This window comes from Poecilia formosa, unplaced genomic scaffold (genome assembly GCF_000485575.1).
Source record: "Poecilia formosa unplaced genomic scaffold, Poecilia_formosa-5.1.2 Scaffold139, whole genome shotgun sequence".
NCBI lineage: Eukaryota > Metazoa > Chordata > Actinopteri > Cyprinodontiformes > Poeciliidae > Poecilia > Poecilia formosa.
In genome coordinates, this window is record NW_006800078.1 from 735,134 (window position 1) to 752,415 (window position 17,282).

Consider the following 17,282-nt stretch of genomic DNA (forward strand, 5'->3'; position numbering starts at 1 on the left):
TTCGCATTAGTCTTGATGTTGGCCGATGTAAAGCTCTGTGCAGCAGTTATCTTCGGCTGAGAGGCTCGGTAACCCAAGCCTGGCTGTTAAGAGCTCCGAGTGTCAACATTGTGGGAAGATATGGCCAGTCGTCTGGTCGACATCCAGGGGGTCTCTGCGCCTGCAGCTCCTCTCCGTGCTGACAGAGATAAGGAGGCTTGATTTGTGAAAATACATCTGGGAACATTTGTGTTATTTTGATTTAAAAAAAAAAAAACGTGATCAATTAAAGAGTCTCAGGAAATGGCAATGAGCTAGAATGTTTGTTGAATTAAGAAATTAAAGAGGAGTTTTTAAATGCTACCAAAGTCGATGCTTGGATGTCTGTCTTGCCACTCAACTCGACACGGGTCAGGGGAAAGTTCAGGTGTGGTGGCGACAGGTAGGGTGGGATTATCCTGCAGGGCACGGTCATTCAGTTTCACAAGCCTTTGCATCAGTCAGGGTCTGTAAAAAGACACACGTGAAAATTTTGGTCCTAAATCACATCATGAAACTTTTCGTCGCTCTCACAAACACGCGTCCACGTTCGCTGCGAATAGATTTTCTTTTTGTACTAAAAGTGAAGAAAACCGCATCTGACTCTGCTCTTGACTTGAAAGTTTGCCATTAGAGTTGGAGTCGGAGAGGACAAAAGCCTCAATGCAGGGAGTGGGACGGAGCCTCTGTCCGACTCGAGTGATTAATAGTTGTGGTGGGGATTTTTCCACGCCCGCTGCTCGGTGTTGACGGAAAACAAGCGCCAAACGGCGCCGAGAGGAGAGAATCTCTTCCGGGCTACGAGCTTTTGGCTACATACACTCTGTGTATGTGAACCTCCCTCTTTAAAAAAAACAACAAAAAAAAACTTTCTTTGATTTATTTATTAATCTCTAAAACTTTTTTACGCACAAGCTCGAGTGAGTTGATCCATGTTAGTTTAATGGGGATCCATGTACTGACCAGCAGGGTCGAGCAGCCTCTCTTTGGTCACCTCACCTTTCCTTTCCGCCCACCGCTGACTGACAGGCGCCCCTCACGACCACCGGGACGCACAGCCTCTCCGTGTGTGACAGGTAAATGTGGCAACGTTTGGTTTCTATTTACCCCTGCAGCGTGTGCGCCGCGCTGATTGAGGGGGGCTCAGAGGCTGACAAAGTGGTATATACTAATGTACAAGTGTCGCGATGAGAACAGGGGGGGCGGTGTTGAGTTGAGCGCCGTGGAATACACCCATGCAAAGCGAGGCGGTGGTAGAATGAAGAGGAAGCTAAAAGCGCGTTTTGTTTTGTTGCGCTCGGACAGCTTTCCGCCGTGCAAAATGTGCTCGAATCTCTGCTGCTCTTTCGGCCGCTAACAGGCACGAAATATATGGCGCTCTAAAAGTGTCAGAAAAAAGCCCCATTTCTCCCCTCTGAATGGGGCGACACGTGGAAAAGCTGCTTCTCAGTGAGAGGCTCGCTCCTCAGCCAGATACATTGCACTATCACACAGCCCCTCTCTTTTTTTTCTTCTACCTCTTCTTCTTTCTCCCCCCTCTCTCTACAAGCCCGATCCGTTTCTCCTCAGGGGCAATGACTGCCTCCATTAATGATTCACGGGCTCAAATAAAAGGGGATTTAAGTTGACGTTGCGTCACGTGAGCAGGGCGCATAATACCGCGCGGTGTTATGGCACTGGGAAGAGAACCGGAGCCCCGGTCTGGCCATATGATGCAGATTATATGCTGGTTACCCCCACTTTTCGGGAGGGGAGTCCTGGCTTTGTAGTTTTTTTTTCTTTCTTTCTTTCTTTCTTTTTTTTTTTTTTGAATATCCGGAAAAGAAAAAAAAAGCCGATTTGAGCAAACGAGAAGAGGAGAGAAGGATCTCTGGCTTTTGTGGATGTATTCTGTTGTACACGGACGGATATGTGTTTTTTTCCACGCGGACGGAGTCAGAGCCCCAGCTTTGGGAGGATGGATTTTATTTTGAGGTATTTCCGCCGATTGTTCATTACTGTCGTGAGTTATTGCTATGCCAGACAGAGGTCAGTCAGTGAAGGGGGTGTGGGGAGGGGGCTCCTTGTTATTTATTTTTATTTTTTGCAGCGCAAGAAATTTTAAGAAGCTGTCAGTATGCATAACATAAGTTAACCTAAATAAATGTCATATTTTTTGTCCAAATAACCTATTTTTTGCGTTCTTTATAATATCAAAAATGCACAATTAATTCCAGTGGAACAATTACACCGTAATAGCACAATAAATAACAGAAGAAGTCTTTTTTTGTTGGACAAATAAGCCAGTGTGAGTAAATAAAGCCTCCATTTATCCCGACTTCTAGCAAACACCCAGACAGAAGAGCGCGCCGGCGGTTCAGGGTGTCAACCTGTCCCATAAAACTTAAACAGCCCCATCTCTTTAAGCTGGTTTATGTTCCGCGCCCGTGCGTAAACGATGCATCAAGACGATCTCCATAAAAAAAAGAGAGCGAGAGAGAGAGAGAGGAAAGACGAAGAAGATTTAAGAAAAAAAAAGAAGTAGCTGGTGGGGATCAGTTGGGGTAGTTGTTGTGTCGCTCCGCCGTGGGGAAATGAGGATATAATGGAAGACGGAGTGCCATCGAGGACCGCCGCGGCCGCGCTGAGGTCACGGCGCTCCGGCTTTGATTTATGGGCGCAGGGACTTTGGGAAGGTGGTGAGCGCCAGCTAATGACTGTTCGATCTGTTTGCGAGAGGAGATGCAACAAACACGTTATTTGCATACATGACGATTACTATTATTATTATTATTATTATTATTATTATTATTATTATTATTATTATTATTTTCCTATATGTGTTTTCGTAGCTATGCGCAGAATTGATCAGAGTTTTATAAAGAAGAATTTCATGGCCTGGGCTTTCATACATCCGTTATCTGAAGGAGTTCGTGTGTGTGTGTATATTTCATGAGAATTATAGGCTTCTGATTTTTGCAACCTTTTCTAATAGAGTTACTCAAAAATGAAATCAAAACATTTTTTTTTCTTTTTGCATAATATTATAATAATATTCATCCAAGCATATGTTAAATCGTTTCCCCCCCAAACCTAAGATTGTAGGCCTAATTTGGGATCCATCAGTTCCTCTTTATATTTAAACTTTTTTTGTTGTTGTTGTTTATTTAACATTTTATGGAATTTGTCAAACCGAATCCGACGTTAACCTATTTTAAGAAAAAAAGTTTGAATTTTGCTCCCGACTAACAGACAAAACATGACTACCCATTTCGCTGTTCTAACGAAAGAGTTACGCTGAATTATGCGCCCAAACATAAACGAATAATAAAACATAAACCCCGTCTTTCACATCTATGCTTTAAATATAAATAAATAACATCAAAATCCACATTAATGTATTTTAAATGTGAGAACATTTCTGAATTAGTCTAAAAAAAGAGAGAAGAAAATAAAACTCACAGAAGCCCGTTGAAGAAAATGTAAAGTTATGCCTTAAGTTACTAAAGAAAAGGGGGGGGAAATCCTTTTGTCGTTGCAGAAATCCGGCCGAGTAACTTCAGGCCCGGTCTCGGAAACACCCTGAGCTGCCTTCGGTAAGTCCATACATCTTTATTGATTTATGTTATGAATGCTTGATGGTGATATCCTTATTCAATTTCTAATAAGTACCACACACACGCGCGCGCGCCTTCCCAGTGCGCTCACAAGGCCAGAGAAGCAGAAGCAGTCTATGTATGGCTTGTTGTATATTTCCGTGTAGCAGCAATATGACCAACGCGAGAGCAATATTTCCTTCTCTTCCACTTGTCTTTGTGGTGTAATTTGTCACCATAAAAGTGACGGAGGGGAATCGCGGCTCTTGGAGAGCTGCCTTATTCGTTTTTTGTTGTTGTTGTTTTTTAACTACTTTCTGCGAAAGCCATCTGCTTGGAGCCACTACAGCCTGCTGCTAAGAGGTTTTTACGTTTTATTTTATTACAATTTTACGTTTTTGGGTTTTTTTTCCCCCCCGACCTTTCCCATGTAGCTTTTTGGTCTTATAACGCTCGACCTTTTAACCCTCTCCTCGGGCCAAATGGCGAAGGAAAAAAAAAAGGACCAAATCAGCGTTTTAGCGTAGAACAAAGAAGTAAATAATTACACAAAGTGGCAGCAGTTGCTTTGTGAAAGAAAAAGGCGAAGTTAGCTTAAAAAAATCCTAATGTGTGATTTTTTTTTCGCCCACTCAAGACTCCCACGCCGTCCCTTGCGTGCGCTCTCTGTACCTTTCTAATGGTGTCACCGAAATGCTCCTGTCCCACAGCCTGAAAACCAGCGGAGAAGCTTTAGCTGCTGGCCGTGTTTACAGCTGAGAGGGGAGTCATAAATCTAATTCTATCAAGTCTTTCATTCTGGCTGCAAACATTACCATGCAGAGGGATTCCCCGGCTCCCTTCTTCTCCTCTGCTCCACGCTGCGTGTCCTCCCGCTTTGGCCTTTTTGGTGTTGAAACCTCTGCCCATTTTTCATCCCCGTGCGCGAGCTGCTGTGGGTTTCTTTTTTTTTTCCTTTAATATTTAGGAGCTTTGGTCAGAACGTGCACTGACTGCCCTGCAGCTTTCCTTCATATTTAGCGGGTTCACGTTGAAATGAAAAAGAACTGTACGTCCTTGCGCTAAAACAGCAAATTCTGAGGGAGAAAAAAAAGAGAAGAAGAAAAAGTAGGTTAATGATTAAGCCGCCTATAGAAGCGCTTTTATCTCCCATGGAAATGGAAAGGCAGCTCTCGGTATCCCTTTGTTATTCCGAAAATCTCCTTGTATTCATAACTTTTATCTAGGACCCGGGATAAATGATAAGAAAATGGCCTAGAACACCTTTTGGGACGGCGCATTAGTAACGAGGCATTATTAACGTTTTTATTTTCTAGACGGACTACCTCATTTGGGATGTTGGGGGAGGAGGAGAGGCAACTACTTGATTTGGACTGGCTTTCCAAGGCGCTTGCTTCATTTGCATAATTTTTCTTGTCTACGGTGACGCTCTGGTTCGGGGCAGTTCACTGGTGTCTGCATGGTAACTGCTGAAGGATCTCATAGTCAAGCATAGCCTTGGCTGACGTTAATATTGCCATGAAGCCCTGTCCATTACCCTGCAAGCATGGGAGCAGATAACTCTTCTTATCGCGCTGACCCGACTGCTCACGCCTGCTTTCGCAATCTCGGCGAGTAAGGAGAGAAAAGGAAAGGGGGTCTTCTCTTGGCTCTTCCCTTTTTTTTTTTCTTTTTTTCTTTTTTTTTTTTTGCTCCTGTGTGTTGTGCCTGCTAATGCCTGCCTGCATGGCAGGGCGCAGTCTGCCGCTGCTCCTTCAACCCAGTCAGCCCCGCTGCCTTTAAAAACTTTTTTTTTTCTGCCCCCTCTTCCTCTGGATTACTGCCTTTGATCGATTTCGTCGCTGAATGAGAAAATATTGCCCGGCGCTCTGCATTCATCGTGAGAGGACAAGGTAAGCAGGGGCCAGAAATAGGCTCCCCTTTCGGTTGTAAATGGTGGAGTTTGTGTGTCGCGTCGGTGATTTATCACCGTACGACTTAAGATCTCGGTTCAGGAAGAGTTCACACGCACACACATAGTCAGGCGGACGGATTTTTTCCTGCAGCAGCACAGCTCAAGTCTGCCTTTTGTCTCTCTTTTCTCTGCCATTTATGACTGTCGCAATGGTTCGCAGGGAGATCCAGAGAGGAGAAGACTCCTTATGCCTTTTACCGGTCATTAGAGAGCGTCTTTCAATCCGCAGTTAGGCTGCGTTGAAAGCAAACATGGGGTCTCACTTTGGACTTATTTGTACTTTGGTATGCCAGGCTGCACGGGTCTTGCTTTTATTTTCATTTGTACTTTTTTGTTCATGTTTTAACAAATGCATCCCAGACTAAGGACTGCTTTAGATTAAATAAAACAAAATAAAATAAAATAAAATACTGAGGAAAATAAGTAGTTTATGGAACCCTGTCGTGATTTTGATAGTTACAGATTTACTATTATTCATAAAAAAGATAAATAGAATAAAATATAACTGGATATTTATGGGTAAAACTGTGCTGCATAAATTTAAATTTGATATTTAGATGTAAAAAAAAAAAATCCCTAAAGGAGACGGTAGCGTGTCAATGTATGAAACAGACTAAACAGAAGCAAATCTATTTTAACATTATTATTATTATTATTATTATTATTATTATTATTATTATTATTATTATTATTATCTCAGTCTATAAAACAATACCAATGGAAAACTAGTAGCTCTATTATGGATAAACAGTCTATTATTCCTGTGTTATTACTGGATCCGCTCTTACAGCAGCAGGCTGTAGATGTGTCTTCCCTGGGTTTCTTCTAAGCTTTACAATCGGGCTTCTCCTTTGACCGGGCCCGGCGCTCCCGGCCACTCGTATATCAAAAAGACGGAGCCGGCAGGAAATTATTATGGGCCCTAAGAGGGAAGAAAAAAAAAAAGTTCCCACCGTGGTGTCACAAGAGCGCAGAGATGCCCGTCTGGTTTTTCAGGTTTTCCTAAGGCCCCCATTTTCATTTATCTTGCAACAAGCAATACAAAAAAAATAAAAAAAAATAGAAATATATATATATCCGAATTTTCTCTGACTGTTCCAGAATGATTTTTTTTCTAGCTGGGAAAAATAATTTTATAAAAAATGGGAGGAAAAAAAGTGAATGTCTTTTACCTGCTTACACAGGAAATTAGATATGCTGTTGACAGCCCGGTTGGTAGAATAATATTGTAACAGAAACATTATTTTCCTGTGTGGCAGCCCGCTAACAAGCCGTTTCCACAGCAGGCACTTTCCCCCCATAAACTCTACTGTAACTATATTCCCTTTATCCCTCTCGGCTCAGAGTTTTAAACTGTCACCCTGATTCTTGTTAGGCTTTTTTTAAAATGATTTGAATGCTTTGGAAAACGTGTTATGCTGTTTGGCACAGATGGTAATGCAAGGTTAGTGTGCGCTTTTGTGTAAGCCATAAGGTAAACGGTAATAGTCCACAGAACTGTTGGCCCTATCTTGCCTCCACAGTCTCCAGTGTCAGGTCTGTATTGAAAAGTAAGATGGATCGCCACCATTTCTCCTCCTCACAGTGATTCTTGTAACCCTAGGTTCACCCGAGGAGGCCATTGGCGGAGAGGCGTCACGTGACCACGGGGTGCCAATGTTATTCTACGAGGGTGTCAAGACCCTGTCAGTTTCTGAAATAAATATTGGGAAACGGCGAGATGCAAAAGGCGACCTACTACGACAGCTCCGCAATTTACAGTGGCTACCCGTATCAAAGCGCAAATGGCTTCGGTTATGATGCCAATCAGGTCCAATATCCCAGGGCCTCTCATGTGGAAAGCGAGTACCATCGACCCGCCTGCTCCCTACAGTCTCCCGGCGGCGGCTCCGTTGCTCTGCAGAAGCCAGGGGAGATGGTGGCGGAGGGCTGCGACAGGGCCATTCAGGCGGCGCAGGCCAAGGTTCTCCCCGAAAGCAATCATCAAGCGCCGGTGCCGGTGTCAGGCCCACCGCCTCCCCCCTCGCTGTCCCCCGGCGGAGTCAGCCAAGACGCGAGCAATGGCTCCGGCCAGCCCGGCGCAGCCAAGAGCGGCTCCCCAACCTCCGGTACCCGCAACAAACAGATCTTCCCCTGGATGAAGGAGTCCCGTCAGAACACCAAGCAGAAACCCTCCAGTAGCTCCAGTTCAGGTACAAGCTGCCGCGGACACACAAACCCTGATAGTTACGTTCAATACACGGGGGTGGTAGAGAGGGGTGGGCAGGTATAAAGGTTTGCAGGGAGGTGGGCAAACCGCAACAGAGCATTAGTTTGCTTCCTGTGAAGGTCACGTTGTTTAATTTTCTGAGCTGTGGCATTTTAGGTGAACCATTTGTTGTAACAAATCATTTGATGAAGCCGCATCCTGCGACGATTGGCCCACTTTTTTTTTTATTGATGTCGTTAATATCCCAACATCTTTCAGCATAAATGCAGGCGGCGGATGGCGGAGGGGAAAGCAGCAGATCCCTCCTTTTGTTTGTCCCCATGCCCTCCAGCTGACCTGTCCCTACTGTAAACACACATCTCCACTGATCACATAATGTTCCCGGAGAGACAGCAAACAAACACACACAACAGTTGTTTCAGTTTGTCCTGCTGTTTTGATTAGAGGGGAAACTCAGTGGGTCAGTGTTTGGGGGGTAAAGGGGCAGGCCAGAGGAGGGGTGGGGTATTTACTCAGAGCCAACCTAAAAACGTTAAAGATGCTCCTCTTCCCATGACCTGCTGTACATATTGTGGCTGGTATGTTAAACATGTTTGCAGTTATTTATTTTATTTTATTTTATTTTTTTTACACAAAATGAAACGATTATAGTTATAGGTTTTATTTTTAGGCTTAATTAATGAAGCTTTTCCATGCACAGAGCGATGATCTTGATGAGATCTGTTCAGACTAAGGATGTGGTCTCTCAGGTTTAGTTAAAAACAAAGTCATATCTCAGCTTATTTGCCTATAGAAAACTGGTAATCTACTACATTTCAAACACATTTGATGCATTATTGACATTACTGAGCAAACAGAACACAGTGATTCACATCAGGCAACTCCTTATGTTCATATAACCTGTTTATGCATCCCAAGCCTCTTTGCTTAAATCTCTCTTTGGCTGATTTAAATCCTAAAAACTAAAAAAGTCATTTTTCTTTTTGAATTTAACAAATTATGAGCCGTGGAAGAAATGAATTAGACGTTCATGCCAGATAATAAAGTGCAAACCAACATCGTACTTTCATATATTTTTTTCTAATACATTTTAGAAGAATTTTACATAAATCTTAAGACAAATTTCCACTGATTTTGTAAAAGATGGGCTATGCACTTATGTGCTTTCAGTTTGAGTTTAAACATTTTGCACAAAACACTAAGGAGTTAGTTGTTTATGGATGTATGGATGTGTTGTCACATTATGTTGACAATACAATATGCATTGAGGCAACCTGAAAATTCTGGTGTAAGAATAAGTTAGCGATGGTCTTCAGAAACAGTTGAAACTCAAAATCCTATGTGGTTCCAGTGTGAGTTTGAAAATTGCACATCAAGAAAGTTGTCCTTTCAGCATATTGTAGGTAAAAGCATCAAAACTACAATGATCTGAGTGGCATTCAGAAATGGTAATGAGCCAAACTAAGCATTCAAGTGAACACCTTGTGTGACAATCTATACAAAATGGTTGAAATTCAAGCATTATGGTTTCACAGTCAGTTCGACATGTCTGGATATGGCATTAATGCATATTTTCTACAAGAACAATGAAGATACGATCTGAAGTCTCAAACGCTTGCAAATGTTTTCTTTTCACTGAGCAAAATTATATTTTCAGTTGTACAAATTTTGCGTAAAATGGTCTTTAAAAGCACCTAAAAATCCAAAAGTAATTGTGGCTTCAAAGTGAGTTTGAAAAGTAACAAGACGAGGCGAACATCTATTAAGCACATATTACGCCCTCTATTCCAACGTCTAATGTTTGGGTATTAGACATTTGGGCTCCATATTTTTTTAAACCAATGTATATTTTGTAAATATTGTATTTTACAGTACTAGAGAAATTGGATGAACTAATATTTAAGTAACAATTAAATTTCTTGAATATCTGTTGAAAACGATGACGTCATAGCCCAAGCACAAACTTCATGGGGCTTTTTGATTGGTCTCAAAAGTTGATTCTGGTAAAGTTGACCAGAGTTGTGCATGTTCCAGATGTACATTTAATATTCATTGGGATTATTTTTAGCAAGTCAATGCTTATTAGTATTAGCAACACAAGCAAAAACAGTAATGTATTTGTATGCACAGAAAATAAAAGGAAGAGTCTCACAATCTAGATGTTGGACAGTGCTACATGATCTATATGAGTTACTGTAAAAAGTGCTAAAAATAGCTAAGCAACTTTGCTATGATTTTTTGAAAAAAAAAAAAAAAAACTAAAGAAAAAACATAACATATTGGATAATAAATAACTAAGTGTTCCAGTCTAAGAACTAACTTCAGGGTTGTTCTCAGGGTTTGTTTTATATTCTTATTAGAATTCCAAAGTGCCCATTTCCAGGTATGACAAGAGCACACACCTTAACCGTCAACCACAAACACCTGAGGCTCAACTACACCAAGCCTTAAAGGCATATTCCAAGCCCCCCTTTTTGTTTTGGTAACTGCATTTTACTCCGCCACATACTAGGCACTGACTGTTACTATAACATTTGGGGTAAATATTTATGTGCAGATGAGGGAAGGAATTACGGGAAAGAATACTGTGTCTATATGAAACATTTTAGAAAGAATCCAAAACAAATCATTAAATAGTTCCAGAGAAACTAAGAACCTTGAAGTTAACAAGTACCTTGAATCGTTTTATTGTACTTTGCATCAAAGGAATCTGTGTGGTCAGGGCACCAAAACCATCTCTAGCCCAGGGACCAACTTCCTCCTAATGCCGGCCCTGCTTCCATTTTGTTTTATAGTGCTATTCTTTGTATAGATGAACAAATGATTATCATTATTAAACGTAACATATTAGAAATTAATTCATAAATATTTATAACTAATCAGCATTTTGTCTTCCATTCCACAGCCAACATTTACATATTGGTTCATATGGGTAGCAAATGGGCTGAAATATGGGATCCATAATTAATTGTTTTTAGTTTGGATAGTGACCTCACGTTTACTGCTTATATGACTTGGACAGAGGAAAAACTCTGGGATCTGCATGGATCATGTGCTGCTCAGTTTGTACTGATTTGCATCACATCTATTTTAGAACCAGCTGAGATATGATGTCTGAACTGTTTTGTACTTGTTTTTATATTGTATTCAAACCATATGGATCTCATATAATTTTTTTTCTTTTTTCGGAGCGCCCGACCATTTAGAACCCATCCAAACTAAGCCAGATCCTAACAGGGCCTGCATGCACATATTGGCTGAGCCTAAGCTAACAGCCAATTTCTTCTTCTCATGTGTGCAGACTTCTCTTTCATCTGTGCAATATCATTACGCCTCAGGTTATGTCATGTTGCATTCCTCCTACCTCAGGTTTAGGAGACAGGTAGTGAAATTTATTAAGTGTTGGTCGGCTGCCACTGCAAGTGGATATGACCTTAGGATTCTGCAGGCAAGTGCTTGCCTCTTAAAGCTTATCAGCGAGGGCAAGATGAGCAGTTTTATACACCCTGAAGAATCTATAAATGCTTGTGCTTGCATTATGCGCGTGTTATGCGGTGTGACTTTCGGGGCAGCATGAGGGTCAAAATGTTTTTGTGTAGGAAACCAGGGTTACATATCAGATAGTGACCCAGTTTTCTGCCATTGCATTTCTGGTTAGTGATTGCACATGTAGGCACATTGATTGTTAATTGTCTTATGGTCCCCTGATGATAACCCCTGCGTTGGGGGTGGATTTATCAAAATGTTGAGATGTTTGCTCCACATTGGCTGCAGATCTTAGGAGATGAAAAACTGTACTTTAATGGGCATATTTATCTAGTAAAGAGCTCTATCACCACCACCACCGCCCCCCTCCTGATTGCAGGGTTTCACTATCAGTGTATGTGTTGTCACCCAGTTTCTGCTCCCACTCTCACTCTCCTGTGTCTTGCGTCTGTGTTTCTCTCTGTGTGCCTATAATGGATCACTGATTGACGCCCTCCTTCTCCTTCTCCCTGACAGTGGAGAGTTGCCCAGGAGACAAGAGTCCTCCGGGGTCAGCGGCATCAAAGAGGGCCCGGACAGCTTACACCAGCGCGCAGCTCGTGGAGCTGGAGAAGGAGTTCCACTTCAACCGGTACCTGTGCAGGCCCAGGAGGGTGGAGATGGCCAACCTGCTTAACCTCACGGAGAGACAGATCAAAATCTGGTTCCAAAACCGACGGATGAAGTACAAAAAGGATCAGAAGGGCGTCGGGATGATGCCGTCTCCGGGCGGACAGTCTCCCCGGAGTCCAGTAGGCCCACCGTCCGGTGGGGGCGGCGGTGGAGGGAGCGGATACCTCAACTCTATGCATTCTCTCGTTAACAGTGTACCGTACGAGTCCCAGTCTGCAACCCCTTACAATAAAAATCATCAAACAGCGTACGGTATGGCTACGTCATATCCCCCTCCTCTGAGCAACTCCCTCAACAGCTGCCCACCCCCCCAGAAGAGGTACCCTGGGACGGACTCGGCCACGCCCGAGTATGACGCGCACCACCCCCTGCACGGCAACGGCAACTATGGCACACACATGCAGGGCAGCCCCGTCTACGTCGGCGGAGGCTACATCGACTCTGTGCCCAGCTCCGGGGCCTCAGTTTTCGGTCTCACCCACCTCCCTCACCCGCCTCCTCCGTCCGCGAGCATGGAGTACAACGGGGCGATTACGATGGGCAACAGCGGCGGTCAGCATCACGGCGTGTGTGATGCGACGCCGACGTACACGGACCTAACGCCGCACTACTCTCAGGGAAGAATCCAGGAAGCGCCCAAACTGACGCATCTGTAGCATGCGGCGCGAGACTGGATCACTCCGCCCCATTGTCTCATCCAAGCTCCAGACATATCCCTCCCGTCCCCCCCGCTTTGTTTCTGCGCCTCCTCATGGCTCCCACCTTCTCCTTCTGCCTTTTATTGTTTGTTTGTTTGTGTTCTCTATAGTTTCATGTGTGAAGTAGCGTAGGACAAATAATCACGACTTGCTTGAATTTTCCTCTATTTGCTTGTCTCATTGTCTCACCAAGACCTTTATGTACCATAGAGTGTCTGTAGAGCCGAACGGAGGGAAGGAAGAAGGGCATAGCATATCCATAGGATTATTTAATCTTTTCCTTTTTTTAAAAACGTCTTTTTAAAATCTCAAACAGGGTATTATGAACACATGTTATTCATTTTCAATGTGAAACTGTCCGTCTTTATTTATCCGCAATTGAAGAATGATGTTTTTTTTTTTTTTTGTTTTTTTTTTGCATTCTGTTGCACTTGTGTACAAAAAGAACCTTAAGAGCCAGGAGCTGGGAATGTGAGGAGATTACATTTAAAACAAAGGGTCATGAACTTGCACAGACTCCCCTTTTGCTTCTGTTTTGTTTCATTGGTCTTTTAAAATGTTATTTATTCAGACTCCAATAGTATTATTTGACGCCCCTCCATCTCTGTCTGCAAGGGGAGAAGGTTGGTGGAGAAACTAGCGCCATGTTCGGCCCATATATGCAGCCATGTCACTTAGATTGCAGGTTTTCCAATTTGTTTCTTTCTTAGTATTATTGTTATTATTATTATTAATATTATTATTATTCGAGGAGGTGTTTCTATTTTGTCAGCGAATGAAAAAGAAACCAATCAGTCATGCAATAAGGGTGGAAAGAAGGACACACGTTTGCAGTTTCTTTATTGAATAAAAGACAAAACACATCATCATTTTTTTTTCTTCTTCTCGATGTCAAACATTCCATGCTGCTCCAGTTCGAAGAAACAAATAAAGGCATTGAAGTGAAAAAAAAACAACAACAAAAAATAAAAAAAATAAAAACAAAAACAGATCCACCCGTTTTAATTTTAAAATTCGCAAGCAGTTTCACATTTACATTACCACATAACGCTGTTTTATATATCTAAAAATAAAAGTGGGTTATCGGCGATGGTATGGAATCATCGGTAAAGCAGCATCAAATTAATGCTCTTTTAAAGCTACACATATTATATTCAAGAAGTAAATTTCATAAATTAAAGTCCTACCAGAAATTTTAAAAATAATTTAGAGTCAAAACTGCTATGCATTAAATCTCATTTAAAAAAACAAAACAAAAAACAAAACAAAACAAGAACAACTCGCAGATTAAAAAAAAAAGAAAAAAGAAAAAAAAAAACATTTGATCTATTTACTCTCTCCTCCTTGAGGGTGGGCCCCCTTCTCTTTCCCGGCGCGTCTCTCTCATCTGCGTGGGCACATCCATAATAATAAAAATGTCACCCAGGTCTTCGTGGAAGGTTCTGCGGAGACAACAAGCCAAATGAGAAATCGTTTAAAAATAATCCCGCCTATGTGTAAAGCCAGTCAAACGCCGCTCACAGAGGACGCACTCTAAAGTACAATAATCAAGGACCTTATTTGTTCAATCAGACCCTGAAAATGTGCAGATTTTGATGCGTAAAAACCGGCCACACCACGACTGGAGGGAGCACGAGTGCTAGACATAGATGGCTGCAAATATTTTTATCTTCAAAATTAAATGCCAAACTAAAATATTACAAATAATTCTTTTTTTTAATTGCTTGTAATAATTCTATTATATATATTTTTAATTACAATACAAAACGCAAGCCAGGAGCAAATGTGTTGAATGCAGTAGGCCATCGAAATAAATCTGTGTGCCAAGGTACTTATCCACAACAAACCTCTGACGGATTTTGTTTATTTCTCGCAATATTTGCTCACGTTAATGTATTTTTTCATCTGTCCCCCCCCACCCCCACAACTCTCATTTTCAACCTAGCATGATTGATATCAGAGGGCACGAACATTACCAGCCCTGACATATGGTTAGCAGGGAAACCTAGAACAATTGAAGCATGGTGTGTCACTGAGGGGGGAAAAAAAGGGCCAATACTATGAGTATTTCTGTATCCAAGACAGAAACACACATGCACACGCGTTACGCAGCAGGACAGCGATTTGACCCACATGCGCCAAACGCAGGTAGCGCACAAATAAATTGTGTCTAAATTCAAAATTGAGCGCATACGGCGTTTTCTCTTTGCATTCGTAGGAAACTGCGCCCTAAATCACTCCTGCTCTAAAGATAAGTGTGTGGGACGCAACGGGCTCCCCTAAATGCCGCCACCCACTCCTGTCCGTGCACACAAAGCCTGCGCGCAATTCCAAAATAGTCATCAGTCTCTTCTCTTAGCAACTCGCTACTGGTCCATTCGCAGACATGCAAGTCTTAGGAAAAGAAAAAAAAAGAAAAGAAAAACGATAACAACAAAGCAACAACAACAACAACAAAAATAGAAATTAAAGATAAAAGCCAGGTGGGGAAGCCAGCTTCACCACACACTCACCGATGGCTCTTAGAGAGGAAATGGTCGCATCTTGTGTGACCAGATTCCTTTTTTCCCCCTTGTTCTTTAAAAAAAATCCCTCCAGCGACAAACAGACTACCAGTGCGAGCAGAAACCGGTTCTAATCTGAGTGACCACTGTTTCTCGGCGCTTCCTGGCTGCATTTGATCCGGGGGAGAGTTAGAAGCCTTAAATGTGTTGTGAGGGCACCGAGCTGTCAGACCTTTTGGCGAGTAAGATTGATCGCGCACAGGCTTCCAGGACTCTTTGTTTGGTATATAAGCAACAAACTGAGAGAGAGGCCTTCCACTTCTTCTCCTTCTCCACTTCCCCTCTTCTCACTCAATAAACCACATACAGATATATATTTTGTGAACGAAAATACCCCACGTACTGCCGGACGAATAATAATAATAATAAAAAACAGGGAACAACTTCCTGAATGTGGCTTTTACAGATTCTTCTAGAAGAGCCATATGAAACTGAGCACGAGCAAGGGAAGAGAGCAGCTCAATAGCATTCCCATCAGCATAATAACGCTGGCAAATAGATTTCGTTGTAAAAAGGTCGATTGTAACAGTGTTTATGCTTGCTCCATGACCATTTCAGGTAGGAAGGATAATAGAAATACATTGAGAAGCTCATTCCCTCCTCCCCCCCACAAGCAAGTGTGGCAATGTCCGTCCAATAAATCTTTGCTTTATGCAGCCTTGTGGCTTTGCGCTCCTGACATGAAAACAAACCTATTTCCAACGCTGCTTTTAAAGGAATGCAGTAATCGTGGCTGCTTTGAGTCATCAAAAGATATTCTGTTTCATCTCGGATTTATGAGCTCGACGTTTTAGTGGAATGAACGAAAAATGTGCCTTAATGCTACTGTCACATGGCTCCAAACACTACACTCCTATCAACGTCTTTTAAAGGTCTATTTAAGGTTTGTCCATTCTTGTTTTGGTTTAGCCCCTGATATACGCCGAAAACCGAAGTTATTTTTTAAGGTATCGGTTCCGTCCAGATATTTTTTTACAAACAAATATTTTTGAAATTTAGGCTAAGTTAGCCCATTTGATCACCCCCACCTCCCCATCACATTTCAACCTCATTTAATTAAGCATTTTTGTCCATCTTTCACTTTTCAGAACATTGTCTTATTCTTCAGATGATTTCTTTGTCTATTCAAAAAAAAAGGTAATCAAAACCATTTTAACTGTAACAGGCGTCTTTTCACGTCTGACTTTTCAGCTGCATATTTATGCTGTTTAGATGGTAAACCATGGCATCTGTTATGTATTTGTCCACGAGTTTGACCATTTATAACCCAGAACCTTTCACTTCTCGACCACATTTCCACGTTGTTTAGATACAAGGTGACACATTCTTTATTTTAGCCATTTAACCATGTTTCCAATATAGTTTTGATTCTAAGTGTCATTGTGTAGGACTATCTAGAAGTGGAAGGCAGATATGTATTTTATTTTTCTGTGCAATGGTAATGTGCTCGGCGTAAAGGGTTGACTGTGTTAACAGAAGTGTACAACATAGTTTCGTCTTTTTTAAACACCACCGGGTCATTGTCCAAGAAAATAATCCGAAGTTAACAGAGCCCAGCAAGACGTCTTGGAGTGGGCGGTCTTTTCGTATTTCGTCTTGTTTAGACTGGAAGGCAACACGACCTGATGTCTAATAAACGAAGCTTTGCTCCGGAAAACAAAAGAAAAGAAAAAGTTGACTATTTGAACTAAATTTGGGTTATAGATTTGTCTTTGTATCAAACGACGGTGACAGATTGAGAAAAGTGAACGTCTTGTATCAGTGAGCATTCTTTGCCCCTCACCTGAACCAGTTAAAATTAACCACATTCTCACTTCACTCAATTACAATTCAACGAAACTTTGCTTCGTGGAATAATTGGGACATTTCCTCATTTGCCAAAAAAAAAGAAAGAAAGAAAGAACAAAAAGTTGACAAAGTTTAGATGTTCTCATAATAAATGGCCATATTTGTCATTTTTGTCAAATCATATGGATTATGATATGGTTAGTTTTACAGCTTTAATTAATGGTTAGCAACGTTCTAATTACAACACTCTTAAGTTTTGAAGTTTATTTTTCACCCCCAGAGCTTAAATATGAAGAGCTACTAGGGTGAAATGTGTGT

General features: G+C 41.9%; 1 protein-coding gene and 2 long non-coding RNA genes across 3 annotated transcripts; 1 reads left to right on the forward strand and 2 right to left on the reverse strand.

Annotated features, from left to right (window-relative positions):
- Positions 1–249: 249 nt before the first annotated feature.
- Positions 250–4,498, reverse strand: LOC103145270 (uncharacterized). Its single transcript, XR_001663412.1, has 2 exons — positions 4,409–4,498; positions 250–486 (listed from the first exon to the last, which is right to left on the reverse strand). It is a non-coding gene; the product is annotated as an uncharacterized LOC103145270 (long non-coding RNA).
- Positions 4,499–6,246: 1,748 nt separating this feature from the next.
- On the forward strand, positions 6,247–15,015 carry hoxa3a (homeobox A3a). Its single transcript, XM_007562636.2, has 2 exons — positions 6,247–7,739; positions 11,759–15,015. Exons 1-2 carry the CDS (start codon positions 7,268–7,270, stop codon positions 12,568–12,570), a joined length of 1,284 nt encoding a protein of 427 aa, XP_007562698.1. The 5' UTR covers positions 6,247–7,267; the 3' UTR covers positions 12,571–15,015.
- LOC107837397 (uncharacterized) lies at positions 13,337–17,276 on the reverse strand. Its single transcript, XR_001663413.1, has 2 exons — positions 15,126–17,276; positions 13,337–14,054 (listed from the first exon to the last, which is right to left on the reverse strand). It is a non-coding gene; the product is annotated as an uncharacterized LOC107837397 (long non-coding RNA).
- Between the last annotated feature and the right edge of the window lie 6 nt (positions 17,277–17,282).